General features: G+C 44.2%; 1 protein-coding gene across 1 annotated transcript in view; it reads left to right on the top strand.

The window, feature by feature from the left end:
* The window catches only part of SYPL1 (synaptophysin like 1), a 69,236-nt gene that overhangs the window by 29,686 nt on the left and 21,943 nt on the right, over positions 1–17,607 (top strand). Inside the window, exon 4 of the mRNA XM_040343525.1 lies at positions 11,471–11,653. Coding sequence (XP_040199459.1) covers positions 11,471–11,653 — 183 coding nt within the window. The remainder of the gene's footprint in view (positions 1–11,470; positions 11,654–17,607) is intronic.

Raw genomic sequence — 17,607 nt, 5'->3', positions numbered from 1 at the left:
ACCCCACATCTCTCCTCCAGGCTTGAAAGCATGAGATCATGAAAAAAATTCACAGATCTCATGCTGACATCCGCCATTGCGGCTTTGTTTACTTCCGGGTACCCAGGCGTGACGGGCCTCTGACGGTCATAGAGAGGACTGGTGACCATCTGGTCACCAGTCCTCTCTATTCTACCCAGCCACCGCCGGCTGATTCGTTCTCCGTATCCCTGATGGCACGGAAGAGCCCGGAGAAGCACCGGATGGCAGGGGGGGGGACGTCCCCTCCCGCTTGCCTATAAGAACGATCAAGCGACGGAGCTGTCGCTATGATGGTTCTTATCGTGCAAAGAATCACCGGCAGAAGACGGTGATATCTGAATGATGCCTGTAGCTGCAGGCATATGACGTCCTCGGTAGGCAAGTGGTTAAAACTGAAAAATGGTCTCCCCCTCTCTCTTTGAATGATTTGCTCTCTATAATGTGAACCTTCAATGATTGTGGATTAGAAGAATAACGATAAAATAAAAAATGTTGCCACATTAGTGCTCTTGTGTGTATGTGTTAGGCGGTTTTGCATCCAGTCCCATAAACTTCTTGTGATTTGACCTACAGACTGTATTCTGCAAAGAGTAAAAGTAAACTACAAACCTTGTCTGTGTTAAAAAATAATTGTATATTTAAGATTTAATATCTCACATATATGATATATGTAAAAAATGAAAAAATGTGCATACCAAAAATAAACTCAATAAAGAAGCAGCAAACTCAAAATGTTATACAACATAAAAACGAATAGTGAAAAATAGGAGTTGCGCTAAAAAAAAACCTTATATATATATATATATATAATTGACCATATAGAATAAAAAGGGATTGTGCTAGAAACACCTTGTAACGATGATCAAAAGGTCAAATGTGTAAATAGTCCCAATAAAATATAAACGCACAAAATTAGTGAAAATATATAAAATTGTCCAATCAGTATGAAACGAATCCAATTCCGTGGCTAATGCTGGATCAATATCAGGGTAAACACGTTCAAGCTGACCCTTACCAGAAGAATAGATCCTTATGGATCAAACTAGGCAATCCGTGATGTATCCAATTGAAGATCCAACATAGATCGGTTGAGAAGTTCCCACATCAATGGACTCAGCCCAGTAGATAGAGAAAAAAACGAAAAAAAACAATAGTGCAAAATCGTATGGCAAACAGACACGCTGACTTTCTCCCAGTGACCAATAATGACAGACACTGTGAAGTAGAACTGAAGCACCACCACCATAGAAACACACTGACCCTTACCGGAACTTAGCGACCCTCAAGGGATCATTAATGCATGGTAGTGTGTTACAGCTGTCAGCAAAGATGCGTTCCAAGCTAGTCCTTTCAATCCAGAGATCAGGTAGCCAGGTCTCAATAAAAGATATACAAACTCACATAGTGAAGTACCGTCAGGATTTATTAAAAGTAGAGCAAGTAGAACACTTACGATTAAGAAGTTTAAAAACAGCAGAGACAGAAACAGCCGGCCGGCAAACAAACGAGGTGCGTCCTCAATACGCGGTGACGTCAGCCTCCCAACGTTTCGTCTTCAGGAAGACCTGGTATATGATATATGGTTAAAATAAGAGTTCTATTGTCCAGAGCGAAAGCTTTAACATAACACACATTTATTAGAGAAAAAGATATTAGTCTATCTAACACACAGAACCTATCTATAGTCTCAAACAAGACCGTAGGTTAAAATACATACATTTACATAAAGGAATCTAGAGCATATTCCTCTAAAACATTAGATTACAAGCGTGTGCAGTTGCTACATGTAAGTATACATGCTGATACCATAGTTGCCCTTTTACCAAGACCCATCCTTTTTAGGCCATCTCTCCATCAAGTCATCCTTCCATCAAGTGATGCTTCCATAAAGTGCATTCCCTTTCCCTCTGCAGTCGAGTATATCTCTCTATGCTGACGTCCCATTGGTTAGCCTAGCTAGGATCACGATTGGAGGCCTGACTACATAAGTCAGCCCCCTTTCATGCAAATCCTGGTGACTATATTCGGCAGCAGATTAAAGTGAACTTTCCCAGGCTTAAACAGGGTGGGGCTATCTTGATTGAACATCCCAGCATGGGGTCAGTCACAGAAAGGGGTTTAAATCCCTGTCTCCGTATTGTCTAGGAACTTAACACAGGCTTTTCTATATGCTAAATGCCATGAATTGGCATTCTAAATGAACAATATACTCTGTACGCTGAGTGAAATGTCTTCAGCCACTACTAAGAGCAATATATCATAATTACAATATATTTACTTGCATATACTATTTTTAATTACATATATAGACACAGATATATATATATATATATATATATATATATATATATATATATATATACACACACACACATCCACACACATCTCTATTTAATTTAGATTACCAAAAAAACATATGGCAACATCTGGAAATTTTACCAGTTGTATGATTGAGAACATGCCCCCATACATACAAGCTGTTACTGTGTGGGGTTTGCCAATATACATTTGCAGCTAGAACTTCTCAAGGCTATAAATCTAACCCATCTCCCCTCCCCTGGTATTAAGTCTACTACTGTGAGTGCTACATGTAAATTATATTGTATATCATTTTGTCTATTTACATCCTACACATGTAACATGGGTCATACACGATTACATCTTTGTGTTTTGTTCCACGTGTTAGTTATGCTGACCTGGTGAGAGAAAAAACTATTTCATGTAGTTGCATATACTGTATGTGATCTACCCTTCCTGGAACTTTTGAATTTATTTTTTATTTTTATCTTATTTTACACTTTTTCACGTGTGTGTGGGGGGGGGGGGGGGTTGTGTGGGTTTTTTATTTTATTTTATTTTTTTCTTATGAATAAACCATTTTATTTTATGGGATAGGATCTTGTTTGTTTATATAGCTAGTGTAATTGCTTTTTTATTGTTCTCGTCTTGCGGCTTTTTTTTTTTTAAGGGGGGGAATCAGTTTGGTGTCTAATGTAGTTAGGACTGCCCAACTTTTTTATTGAATTTAATCTTTGTCAGATGTAAGTTTTTATATAATCTTTTAAGTAATCTGACCATTGCTTAAGGTGTGCTCCCATGTATGCTAGCATTTGTATTGGCAGTCAGTTGATCCCCGGAAATTTTGTAGATTTTGTTTTAAGTTCGATTTTGTTTTGTTTTGTTGGGTCTGGCTGCATTTTCAATCTTCCCTAAATAGGTGGTGCTGTAACCTAAACAATCGCTTAGGGATAGTGGACGCTTGCTCTTCATGGCTTATGATGCTTTATATCGTGAGCCATTTAAGCTATATTTTCCTCTTCAATTAAGCCTCTATTGGGCAAAATTAGGTTCTAGAGCAGGGGTCTCAAACTGGCGGCCCTCCAGCTGTTACAAAACTACAAGTTCCATCATGCCTCTGCCTGTGGGAGTAATGCTTGTAACTGTCAGCCTTGCAATGCCTCATGTAGACTTGTAGTTCTGCAACAGCTGGAGGGCCACCAGTTTGAGACCCCTGTTCTAGAGGGTTCTCCCACGATGAAGCCATTTTTTACTTTGAGGCGTTAACTATATGCTGAGGTATTGTGCAAATTGGTCGTGATTTTGTTGGATTCCCTTGAACATGTCATGGGATAAATATCCAACATGGCTGTAATCTCCATACATATGTGCAGAATTCTAGCAGAAGCTAGTCTGTAAGAGGCACCTCACACATATTCCTTTTCCAGGGAGATGTTGTTTTTTTTTTGTGAGGCATTTAATTAGAGGTGTGTGTGTGTGTGTGTGTGTGTGTGTGTGTGTGTGTGTGTGTGTGTGTGTGTGTGTGTGTGTGTGTGTGTGTGTGTGTGTGTGTGTGTGTGTGTGTGTGTTTTGTTCTTTTTTTTTTCCCCCCTCTCTAAGGAACAGAGGGCAGAAGATGTACATGAAAAAGGGGTTTAATTAATCTAGGTCACAGTTATACAAGTATCTAAGTACAGTACCTAAACTTTGTTTTTTGTGCCGAAACAGAAAATCAACAGATGGCACTATAGGTACAGACTTGTTCACTGTTCCCGATTTCATGACCATACATGAAGCCCTGTCATCAGCTTTCTGGAAACTCCTTGATGGATTACCACTGCAACTCTTAGTAGGAAAATATTTCCTTCCTTACAATTGGATTCTTGCAACAGGCGCAAGGAAGAAGTATTGCAATCCTGGACTGTTGGGGAACATGGTCAAGAGAAAAGACAATCTCCCCATCAACATCTTAGAGCTCAGAACTGTCAGGCTGTCGTCGTCGTCGTCCCGCCCCCCCCCCCCAGCATAGACCTTCCTTCTATTGCTCTAGTTCTCCACTGGTCTCAGTTCAGGCTATGCCTTGCCTCCACTGAGCATTCTTCATCACCTGCTCCACAAAAAAGGAAAGCGGAAATTCCAGCACCAGAACGGCCCAGAAGTACCTGGTACACAAACCATACTCTTGACTCTTTCGCAAAAGATCCCTGAACTCTTCCCAACAGGCCAGATCAGCTTTCCCAAGTCCGTTGCTATTCCGTTCTTCATCGGTCTCTGGCTGACTGTTGACGCCCAGGTCTTAAAGGATAGTGGGGTCTCGGAGTCTGTGATTCAAGAAAAGCTGCTTCCAGGAAGATTTACTATCATACCTGTACAAACAGAAAAATCACTCCCAGAGTTTACTCTGTGCCATGCATTCTGGCCTTCTTTCAAACAGGCTTTGGACCAAAGTCTAGCTCCTAGCACTTTAAAGGGGCAGCTTTTGGCAGACTTTTTATAGGGGGTTGTAAAGCTTCATGTTTTTTCACCTTAATGCATCAAGGTGAAAAAACACCTTGCACTTTCCAGCCCACCTGATTTTCTGTTCATACTTTTATTTTTTTTATTTTTTACTTTTTACCAGATGTCCAATACTCCTGTGGATGCAGCTTTCAGCCACAAGGTTCTTGCAGTGGCACCCTGAACCCTGGGTATTTCGGCCCGTTGGCTGTGGCTGTTGCTGCTTCTGTTGTCACCATTATATATTGGCACAGTTAATTTGCCTAGTTACCCAGTCTTTTTTATTTATTGCTTTGGGATGTCCCATGGTGTATGAATAAGTTGCCGGTGCCCTGTAGTTTACGATTTGAGATCAGAGGAATTTTGACTTTCCTCTAAATTCCATATCCTACAGCAGGGTTTGACAAATTTTGCTTGGAATCTAGGAGCCAGCTAAAAAAGTTAGGACCCAGAAAACGCGTCCCATCCCGACGGGCTCGCACGCAGAAGCGAACACATACGTGAGTAGCGCCCGCATATGTAAACGGTATTCAAACCACACATGTGAGGTATCGACACGATCGCGAGAGCAATAATTCTAGCTCTAGACCTCCTCTGTAACTCAAAACATGCAACCTGTAGAATTTTTTAAATGTCGCCTATGGAGATTTTAAAGGGTAAAAGTTTGTCGCCATTCCACGAACGGACGCAATTTTGAAGCGTGACATGTTGGGTATCAATTTACTCGGCGTAACATTATCTTTCGCAATATATAAAAAAAAATTGGGATAACTTTACTGATTGTCTTATTTTTTAATTAAAAAAAAGTGTTTTTTCCCCAAAAAAGTGCACTTGAAAGACCGCTGCGCAAATACGGTGTGATAGAAAGTATTGCAAAGATCGCTATTTTATTTTTTAGGGTGTTAGAATAAAAAATATATATAATGTTTGGGGGTTCTAATTAGAGGGAAGGAGATGGCAGTGAAAAATTACACAACTGGTTTTACTTGTAATGCCAGCGGCCACCACCAGATGGCGCCAGGTCACAGAAGGAAGCTTGGGACTTCACAAAGCCGCAGCCTGAATTCCCGGCCGTCTTGGGAAAGTTGGGGGCGCACAGACGCAAAATCCTGTGCCTCCGTGCGCCCCCACTTCCCCCGCTGCACGATTGAGGCTGCGGCCTCAATTACCGGCGGGCGCCAGGTCACAATTTCTTGTCGCAATTGCGACCTGGCGCCTGGATTTTGTCGAGCCCTGTCCTACAGGACATGGACATGGGCTTCCCCCCCCCCCCTAAACTATGTTACTCTGTATTGCTTGGTACAAAACTTGCAGTGGGCTAGAGATATAGAGGAGGCATTCTCAAATGTTTGCTACTGTGAAATCACCTGAAGGTATGGACCTATAACCCATGGTGTATGAATATTGCCTGTGTTCTGTACTGTAATCTAAGATATGGAATTTGCATGCAAGTTAAAATCCTTTTTTAAATCATCATGTTCACTGACCTGTGTGGTAATTGTGGAGAAAATTTAACTTTTACATTTTACAGCAAGGTCACTGAAATCAGATCTTCACGGCTGCTTCCAAATAGAGCCAAACTGCTCATGTCTGTCTCCATGTGTTGCAGTTTTCTCCCTTCTTAGGCCCCTTTCACACTTATACGTCTTGTCCCACGGTTTTGAACTGCAAAATCGCATGACAAGTCATTCTCTGATTTTCAATGATTATTATTAATATTGGCACACCTTTAAGTCATGCCAACTTCAAAGTAGTTCCTGCACTATTTTTTTTTTTTTTCTGATGTCGGTTGAAAGTCGGATCCTGTATTAACGGATCCGACTTTGGCATGCAACTTGTGCATGAAGGGGAACTTCACGCCAATTTTTAATTTTTTAAACCGGCATGGGTTCCCCCTTCATGAGCATACTGGGCCCTTTGGTCTGGTATGGATTTTAAGGGGAGCCCCCACACGGTGGGGGGGTCCCCCAAAATCCATACCAGACCCTTATCCGAGCATGCAGCCCGGCAGGTCAGAAAAAAAGGGGGTGGGGGACGAGCGACCAACCCCACCCCAAAGCACCTTCTCCCCCCCCCCCCCCCATGTTGATGAGGACAAGAGCTCCTTCCTGACAACCCTGGATGTTGGGGTGGGTGGGGGGCTTATCGTAATCTGGGACTGGTTTTAATAAGGGGGCCCCCCAGATCCTGGCCCCCTATCCATTCACCTGGAATAAAAAGTCAAAAATAAAACACACTACACAGGTTATTATGTAGTATGCAGCTTCAGGGGTCTCTTCCGACTTTGTGGGTCTCTCCGGCCACTTCTCCACGCTCTCCGTTCCCCCCCCCCCCCCCCCCCGCTGTCTTCTGCCAGGTTCTTCTACGCTTTTGCCCGGTCTTTTGCTAGCTTTTGCCTGGTCTTCTCCGTTGTCCTTTTCCCCTCTGCTCTCTCCCGCTGCAATGTGCGCAACGACTTGTATAGGCATGAGGCTGGGGTCACTGGGTGATGTCATCCGGTGACCTCGCCCCTTATGACGTTACCGTCCCATCATGCCCCGGGTAGTGACATAAGGGGCGGGTCACCGTTTGACATCACCAGGTGACCCCACCCCATGCCTAATATAAGTCGTTGTACACCACACACAGCATTGCAGCGGGAGAGAGTGTCAAGTCAACATCGGAAGAAGAGCGGAGGGAAGAGGACAACTGAAGACCAGGCAAGAGCTAGCAAAAGAGCAGAACCACCCGACCAGAAGACAGCAGGACAAGGATCGGAGAGACCCCCCCGAGCTGCCTAATAAATTGCTTTTAAAAACCTGTGTAGTTGGGGTGTTTTTTTTTTTTATTCCAGATGAATGGGTAGGGGTACGATTTCCACAGACACCAACGCCAAGGGTTGTCGTGAAGAGGCCCTTGTCCTCATCAACATGGGGGCAAGGTGCTTTGGGGTGGGGGAGTGCAGGGCCCCCTGCCCCAAAGCACCCACCCCCCCCCCCCCCATGTTGAAGGCATGCGGCCTGGTACGGTTCAGGAAGGGGTGGGGCTCTCGTTCGTCCCCACCCCCTTTCCTGACTTGCTGGGCTGCTTGCTCAGATAAGGGTCTAGTATGTATTTTGGGGGGACACCCACACCATTTTTTCGGTGTGGGGGTTCCCATTAAAATCCATACCAGACCGAAGGGCCTGGTATGCTCATGAATGGGGAACCTGTGCCGGGTTTTTAAAGATAAAAATTGGTGTGGAGTTCCCCCTAATTATTAGGGGATCAAATTCGCGTCCCTGGTCATTGAAGTTGAACTTCAAGTCATAGGGCAAAGTCGGATCCACAGACGTATGACTATCTTGTCAAAATTGCGTGACTTTGTAGCAGGGCTGTGGAGTCGGTAGATAAATGTTCCGTCTCCGACTCCTCAGTTTTATGTACTTCCGACTCCCCGACTCCGACTCCTCTGTATGTATTAATATGCGAATGTATTTTATACATTCCTTGAGGGAAAGAAACACAACCTACCACAGGACTACTGGCTGGGAAGCCAACAGTCTACTGTATTGCACAGTTTAAGCAAAAGACAAACACAATGAAAACAATCAAGTGGCTGGATAGTAGCAGCAGGCATAAACATCAGGAACAGGATCTTTACCAGTTAAAAAATACAAACCACATTATTTGGTTGTTTTAGAACAAAAACAAAGCTTATCTATAATGAACCAAAAACAAAATCTGCAAAACCTAGAAATGGTTTATATTAATTTTGAAATGTAGTTCTAGGCTTGGCAAATGCAAATCAATTCAATGTAGAGTTCTAAGGAAGAGAATTGCCTCTGCCAGATCCTCTTTCATAGAGGCTCTTAAGTCAGACTTTATTATTTTTAGGGCTGAAAATAATCTTTCGACACTGACTTGGGTGGGTGGCATTGCAGTAACTATTCTGGCCACATCACTAACGATCTCTGGATAAACAAGGATGGCTTCTTCAACAGTAAGTTTTGATGAGCGATCATACTTTTCAACTTCTTTTAGTGCTTTATAAAACTCCTGTTGGAATTTTTTTATTTGGACACTTACTGGTTCTCTAACATGCGTTCCCTGTAAAAGCAGAACACAACACTATGGAAAGTATAAGTATTGCAGCTCTGTGCGTTGCGTGCCATATAGTGAAGCACATGAAAAGCATGCTTCTTCACGGTCACTTAACGTGTTCGTTTTGCGGTTACGTGAGGCACTGCATGCATTGGTCTTTATTCTTACAGTAGAGAAGTCATTAATTATAACTTTTTGTGAATTGGGACATTTAAACTTGCTTTTTTTTTTTTTTAATTCCAATCTAAATTTAGTAGGAGTCGGAGTCGGTGCATTGTTTGCCGACTCCGACTCCAGGTACCCAAAATTTCCCCCGACTCCGACTCCGACTCCACAGCCCTGCTTTGTAGCAGCACAAGTGTGAAAGGGGGCCTTAAGTATGTTACGCCTTCATCTATTGTTTCAGTATAGCAGTGATGTTACCCTGTCAATTACCCTGAATTCTTCCCACCAAGATCTCAGCGCAGCCTCTTATCTGCTGTCTGGGGCTTCTATATTGTGACCAGTTGGCTATCCTACTTCTAATCAGGAGGCATTGCTAAAGAAGTGGCGGTGCTCTGTAATTCAGTAGAAATCGGGTTTATTTTTTTTTATTTTTTTTTAAGATCCTCCTAAAGCCAGGTACACATGTATCATAGAACAAAGAAGAAAAAAGCCGCACCAGCCTCCTGCATTACCGTTTGACAGTTTAATAAATGAATAAAAAAACATAAAACTACTCACAAACGAGATGGTGTAAAAGGCTTGTCAACAACGGTATGGTGATGAATACCCCTCGAGCCACAATCCCTGATGGGGAGGGGGGGGGGGGAACGAGGTGTGTAACTGCCGGCTGACGCGTTTCAAGGCTACAGAGGCCTCTTCATCAGAGCACAGCAGTCATCATAATACACATGTATCATAATTTGACCAAATTTCAGCCTGTGTGTACCCCTGCCTGTTCAACAGAAGCCAGTCTAACCAGCTTCTGTTGAAACAGCCCTGTTGGAAAATATGCATTCAATCTGCACATGCAGCCAATGGCTGCAGTGCTGATCAGTGTATTTTGACAGGAAGAGGGGGCAATCCCTGCTGAATACAATAGAGTGGTGAAAGAACCCTGCTTCAACATCACTTTTGTGTGGGGTTCTTAAATGTATGTTGACAGCTGTTTTAAAGGGTGGTTGTTTTTGTTTTGGTGGTGTTACTTCAAGTAAATTAACTGTCAATGTTCTCCTTATTGCTGCATGGATACAGTTTGACTGTTCCCACTGGTAAGTGCTGTTAAGACTGTGATTTCTGATGGTCTGGTCTATTGCAATGCTATGGTAATTCTTACAAATGCATGTATTTTTTTTAAAATCCGGATGTCTTATTCTTTCAAGTTTTATGAGGCAAACGTTTTTGTTCAAGTTGCCAAAATACAATTTAAAAAAAAAATGCATATTTGGCTTTGAACCTACTGTTTTTTATAATGTCTTCAGTGTTAAAGCGGTAGTTCACCCTCCTTCACCTCATTATTCCATTACTTTCGGCATCGTAGCGCGAGCTACGGTATGCCGGTCCTAAATTTTTAATCCCCGTACTCACTGTGCTATTGTTGATTGAAGAATCCGACTCCCGCGGGGAATGGGCGTGCCTATGGAGAGGGAGGATGATTGACGGCCGGCTCTGGCACGTCACGCTCCCCGAAGACAGCCGGAGTAGGTCTCGGCTATTCACAGCGCCTGCGCACAGGCTATGCACAGGCGCCGTGAATAGCCAAGCCTATTTCGGCTATTTCCGGAGAAGCGTGACGTGCCAGGGCCGGCCGTCAATCACCTTCTCTCACCATAGGAACGCCCATTCCCCGGATTCTTCAATCAACGATAGCACAGTGAGTACGGGGATTAAAAATTTAGGACCGGCATACTGTAGCTCGCGCTACGATGCCGAAAGTAATGGAATAATAAAAAAAAACATTTTTTTTTTTTTTTTAACAGGGTGAACCCCCGCTTTAAGACCCAGGGGCAGTGTTGAAAGCTCCTGACTATTCTTTTGAGTTAAAAGGGAAAAGTTGCAATTGTGTAGCATTTAAAAAAATAAAATTCAGCTCTATGATGAAGATGTATGGGATTTGACAATTGTTTTGAATAGCATAATTAACCAATTTTTCACCCAAAAGCTATTTTATAGATATTTAAAAGAACCTTTGCCCAAATCATGCACACTAAAGTATTTTTGTATATTCAAAACCAGTTGTAAAAGCATTTTAATTTAATACAAGCCCTTCCACACCCTAGTTGTTATAGGAATTATGGAGAAATTCATCTTAATTTTGTAACGGTGGCACAGAAATCTAAGCTATTTTCTATCAAGAGCAGAATCTTGCCAGCCTTCTAATGTGTAAACACAGCAAGTGTTTCCAAGCTGTTGATAACTGAGTAAACTGGACTTTAGAGTCTTTGTTATGATGTTTGGTTCATTAATAACAGTACAAGTAGATGGAGAAGTCAGGGATAGTTCTCTTTTTTTTTTTTTTTTTTTTTGGTAAATGAATGTCCATAGTCTGGCCAAAGGTTTGCTTCTTTTTTTTTTTTTTGTAAAGGGTTGTACTTGAGCAAAAATATTTATACCTGCTACTATTCTTTTCTAGGATTTTATAGTCACAATCGTTTTTGCCTTTATGTGGCTTGTGAGTTCCTCTGCATGGGCTAAAGGATTGACCGATGTTAAATCTGTGACCTATACGCCAAATATTGCGACTCAATGCAATCACACCCTTTATGTTTGCCATCCTGGTACAGAGCCACATATGGCAACACTAAACATTTCTGTGGTAAGTAGATACTTTTATTTATTTTTCTTGAGAGAGAATGGAGAGAATTTATTTTTTTAACAAATCCCTTCTGTCTGCTGAGACCACGCCATCTTGTCCTCTGTTTAAATCTGCAGTTGTCTAGGTGCTGTATGCTCTAATGCTGTACCAATTTTGTACCACTGTTGCAGAAAAGATAAAAGCTTTCTCTGTCTTTTAGGGCAGGCCTTGCCTTGCCTCCAGTCCTCTATTGCCTGTCCTGAAATTTGGGACAGAAAAACAATTACAAGGAAGTTGTTCACCAGCTGACCTCTTTAACGCACACAGTGTGCCTGCCCTCTCCCTCCAGGAGAGGGACCTCGTCTTGCATAGATCGTTCATTTGGCAGAGTGTGCAGGAGCTGAACGACCATAGAACAGCCATTGTGGAGCAGAGCTATATTGTTGAAAACAAGCCAGTCCCTGGAAGTGTGTAAAGCCCACCACCTTACACTATACAATTTTGATTGTAAAATCTCCTTAGATCTACCATCAACTATGTAGTGCAAGGGTCTGCCTGATTGGATACAGAGTGATTGGATCGATAGGTGTGTCCTCTTTAGTATATTGTTTCCGTAAAATCCCCTTTAGATTTTCAAAGACTGCAGTCAGTCTGTATTTTTATTCACCTTGAATGAACTAGTCACGCTTTTACTGCCATTAATTCTTAATGTCACGCCAAACCGAAGCAAATAATGTTTGTTTTTGTTTTTTTGTCATATGAAAAAAAACAAGCAACAAACACAGCAAAACACACAAACCCAAATACGGCAAAATGTCCCATGAGCTACTTTCTACTTTGCTGCATGTAGGGCAGCCCATTAAAATCAATCGGCTGCCCTATGCGTTTCGCAGGAATAACTACCAAAAAAACTACCCTAGTGTGAATGGAACCTGAAAGTCAAATTGTAAAATTTAAACAAAAACAATGAAGCTCCATTCACATCTGCGCATTTCTGAACGCATGACAAACTGCACAGAAAATGCACTGCATTGCCATTAAATGTTAATATTATCCAAAGCACAGGTAGCAGGTGCACGTCTGCCATGCAACAAATGCGCTGCAAGTGCACCAAAAGGTGTGGTAAAAAAAAAAGCGCCACGCTCGGCTTCGTTGGGACATTTTGTCAGATGTAGGGCAGCCTATTCAAGTGAATGGTCTGCCTTAGGCATGATGAGCAGAAACACTCCAACGGACAAAAAAAAGCCTGCAGAGATGTGACTTGTGCCCGACAGAGTGTCTCTGTCCACTCCTTTCTATGTGCGATTATGAAGATGACCATACACTGTACAATTTCCTCTAGATTTATCAAAACTATGGAATAAGAGGAACCATCTGAACAATCCCATTCAATTTGTATCAAATCAGACAGGCCCTTGCACTACAGCGCTGATGATGGATCTAAATGAGATTGTAATGTGTTCGGTCACCAGCCACCGCAAGTTGGCTCTCCTGGGCAAACTATCGTAGCTATACGTCGGCTTGTCTTTTGACCACTAGGGCCCGCCTGCGACGCCGGAGCGTGTCCCTTGGTGGTCGCAATGACACCCACGATGGCTCCACACAGACAGAACAGAGAACCGAGATGTAAACAGACAGAGAGCTCTGTGCTGTGAGGAGAGCGATCTGTTGTTCATACTAAGTAGGAACACCGATCGGCCTCACCCAGGCAGTCCCATCCCCCCACAGTTAGAATTGCTCCCTAGGTAACACGGTTAACCCCTTGATCGCCCCCTACTGTTAAACCCTTCCCTGTCAGTGACGTTTACACACACAGTAATCTGTGCATTTTTATAGCACCGATCGCTGTATAAATGCCAATGGTCCCAAAAATGTGTCAAGTGTCCGATTTGTCCACCATAATGTGGACAAATCCAGATTGTCGCTCTTCTTTTTTGCCAAAAAAACCCCCCGCAGAGATGATTAAATGCCACCAAAATAAAGCTCTATTTGTGGGGGGGGGGGATTTTGTTTGGTGTAATGTTTGGGGGACCAGCTTGATCGCAGGACACAGGCTTCTTAAATCAAAACTGAGGTTTATTAAACTTAAATGGCTTCCAGCAGCAAAAACAAAAGAAATAACAGTCTCACCGACTTGTACAGCTCAGAACTGCTATCGCAGTTAAATAGTCCTTCCAGGTAAGTCCTTCAGTAGCAGGTTTTTAGGCAGGACACTGCCAAGTCCTTTCACAGCTTTTCACAGCTTTTCATAGCTTCCACAGCTTTCCTTGTCCACCATTCACCATGCATTGGACTCTCCTACACTCCTTCACTCTCACCTGCACTTCCTGTCTGCTTTAAACTACTTCCTTACACAGGTGCGTTAACCCTTTCCATTCCCTTAAAGGCACCACAGTCCAAACAGAGGGGAAATATAACATCCTTCCAGGACCCAGCCATGGCGTCCTGTACATATCCCCCCCCCTGTGCCCCAACGCCAAGGAGGTGGAGGCAACAGTGGAGCTCAAACAATGGACTCGGGAGAGGGCATCTGCATTTTGATGCCGTCTCCCGGGCCTATGCTCCACTACAAACTTAAATTCTTGGAGCGCCAGGAACCAACGTGTAATCCTGGCATTAGTCCCTTTACCCTGCCTCATCCATGTTAAAGGGGCATGATCAGAAATGAGCCTAAACTTCCTCCCCAAGAGGTAATACCTGAGGGAATCCAGAGCCCACTTAATGGCCAGACACTCTCTTTCAATAATAGCATAGTTTTTCTCCGCTGGTGTCAACTTTCTACTGAGGAAGACTACTGGGTGTTCCTCACCACAAACAACCTGTGACAACACAGCTCCCAATCCTACATCGGAAGCATCAGTTTGGACAACAAACTCTTCTGAAAAATTGGGCGCTATCAAGACAGGGTGTTGGCACAGTGCTGACTTGAGCACCAAAAAAGCCTTCTCAGCGTCTGCATTCCACTCCACCATGACCGATTTCCGACCCTTAGTCAGATCGGTCAATGGAGCCGCCAATGTGGCAAAGTTGGGTACGAACCTCCTGTAGTATCCCACCATGCCCAGGAATGCACGTACCTGCTTTTTTGTGAGGGGGCGGGGCCAACTCTTTATAGCCTCTACCTTGCTGACCTGAGGTTTCACCACCCCTCTACCCACAATATAGCCCAGGTATTTCACCTCCTCCATTCCCAAAGCACATTTTTCAGGGTTTATTGTAAACCCCTCTTTCCAGAGAGAGTCCAGTACTGCCTGGACTTTGGGCAAGTGTGACTCCCAGTCTCTGCTAAAAATGACTATGTCGTCCAAGTACACTGAGGCATACTCCCGATGAGGTCGTAAAATCCTATCCATTGCTCGCTGGAACGTGGCTGGAGCAGTTTGCAGTCCAAAAGGCATTCTTTTGTACTGAAAACTCCCCTCTGGAGTAGAAAAAGCAGTTTTCTTTTTAGCAGCCTTAGTTAATGGGATTTGCCAATACCCCTTGGTAAGGTCTAATGTTGTGATATACCTAGCTGGACCTAGTCTCTCAATAAGTTCATCTACCCGGGGCATGGGGTAGGCATCAAACCGTGAAACTTCATTAAGCTTCCGGAAATCATTGCAGAATCGCAGAGTCCCGTTGGGCTTTGGTACCAACACAATCGGGCTCGACCACTCACTCTGCGATTCCTCAATGATCTCCAGGTCCAGCATCTTCTTTACTTCCTCTGAAACGGCCTTCCTTTGAGCCTCTGGGATGCGGTAGGGCCTGACAAAAACTTTGACTCCAGGTTCCGTGATAATATCATGCTCTATGATACTAGTTAGCCCCGGCAAGTCTGAAAACTTCTCTTTATTTCTCTGCAAGAACTCCTTTGCCTGCTGACTTTGGTATTTAGATAGGGTATTTGCTACTTGGACACTCTCCACCCCAACCTGTGGCTCAAGCCTTGCACTAGCCAGGGAGGTCACCGGTTCCCTGTCTGTCCAGGGCTTTAACAAGTTGACATGATATATCTGATACGGTTTCCTCTTGCGTGGCTGGTGGACTCTATAATTGACCTCTCCCACTTTTTCCACAACTTCAAAGGGTCCTTGCCATCTGGCTAAGAACTTACTTTCCACAGTGGGAATTAGCACCGCTACTCGATCCCCCACTTGGAAGTGCCTTATTTTAGCAGCCCTGTTATAGACCCGTCGTTGAGCCTCTTGGGCTTTTTGCAAATGCTCTTTGACTAGCGGCATCACGGTTTGGATCCTTTCCTGCATTTGGGAGACATATTCCAGGACACTCTTATGCTGAACAGGTTCACTTTCCCACTCCTCTTTAACCACGTCAAGAAGTCCGCGAGGTCTCCGCCCATATACCAACTCAAAGGGCGAAAAATCCGTGGAGGCCTGGGGCACTTCCCGGATAGCAAACAGGAGAGCTGGTAACAGGCAGTCCCAATCTTTCCCATCCCTTTGTACCACTTTCTTGAGCATAGATTTAAGGGTCTTATTAAAGCGTTCCACCAACCCGTCCGTTTGGGGATGGTAGACCGATGTGCGTAGCTGTTTAATCCGGAACAGCTTACACACATCGGCCATAACCCTTGACATAAACGGGGTACCCTGGTCTGTGAGTATTTCCTTGGGGAAACCAGTCCGTGTAAACATCTGGAATAATTCCCGGGCAATGGCCTTTGAGGAGGTATTCCGCAGGGGTAGCGCCTCAGGATATCGGGTGGCATAGTCAAGAATCACCAATATGTAGGAGTGACCTCGAGCTGACTTTACCAAGGGACCCACTATATCCATGGCTATCCTCTCGAATGGGACCTCAATTATGGGCAGAGGGACCAAAGGGCTCCGAAAATGAGTCACCGGAGCGGTCAACTGACAGGTCGGACAAGAGGTACAGTATCTCTTTACCTCTGCTTTCAGACCTGGCCAGTAAAACCGGTCGGTGATCCGTGCCTCCGTTTTTTCAACTCCCAGGTGTCCCCCTAACACATCGTTATGGGCCAGGTCCAGAACCTTTCGTCTATATTGTTGGGGTACCAACAATTGCTCTACCACATTTTCTCTCTCCTTGGTAACCCGATACAGCAATTCATTATATATTGCAAAGTGTGGCCACCTCTCATTCGCACCTGGCTCTTGGGGAACCCCATTTACTACTACCACTTGTTCCCGTGCATGGGCCAAAGTGGGGTCCTGCATCTGAGCAGTCCCAAATGCCCCATGGGGAACACCCAAATCCGGCAGCGCAGGGGTAGAGGCCACTTCCTCATCCTCTTCCCCCAGCATTACCTGAAGTGGGAAAGGCTCCTCCCCCTTAGTGTTTTGGTAGGTCTGTGGACCACATATCTTGACATCCTCAATAGTATCAACACTACTTTCATCACCATTAACCCAATCATTAGCATTTTCCCCATCTGGGTCCACATTAACGTTTGGCAGTTCAGGGTTATCCCTCTCAGCAGCAGGAACAGGGGGGCTAGTTTCTCCCCAGTCTCTGAACTGTTCTCCTTGTTCCCACAGTTTTGTAAACAATGGACAGTCTCGTCCTATTATAACATCATGCACCAAGTTCTTTACCACCCCCACCTCTTGAGTAACAGTGCCACATGCTGAGGAGATAGACAACATGATGAGTGGGTACTCTCTAGTGTCCCCGTGAATGCATACCACCCGTAAAGTTTTTCTTACCGGACCGATCTTCCCAATCACTCTAGGATGAACCAGGGTTACCATGCTTCCAGAGTCCAACAAAGCCCGGGCAGGGAGGTGGTTCACTTGGACTTCACACTCAAACTTTTCCTCATCCAGGTCGAGGTGTGTGGTGCACACTTTATGGGCACAAAAAGACCCCCTCCGAAGAACCCCGCATTCCATGGGCTCCTCTTGCAGTGGGCAGTGTGTCCGGGTATGACCCCAGGAATGACATCGCCAACATTGTACATCCCCTCCTCTCCGAACAGGAACAGAACGCTGCGAAGGTACCGGGAG

This window comes from Rana temporaria, chromosome 3 (assembly GCF_905171775.1).
Source record: "Rana temporaria chromosome 3, aRanTem1.1, whole genome shotgun sequence".
Classification (NCBI taxonomy): domain Eukaryota; kingdom Metazoa; phylum Chordata; class Amphibia; order Anura; family Ranidae; genus Rana; species Rana temporaria.
Note: the sequence above shows the minus strand (reverse complement) of the source record. Positions and strands in the feature narration are given on the sequence as shown.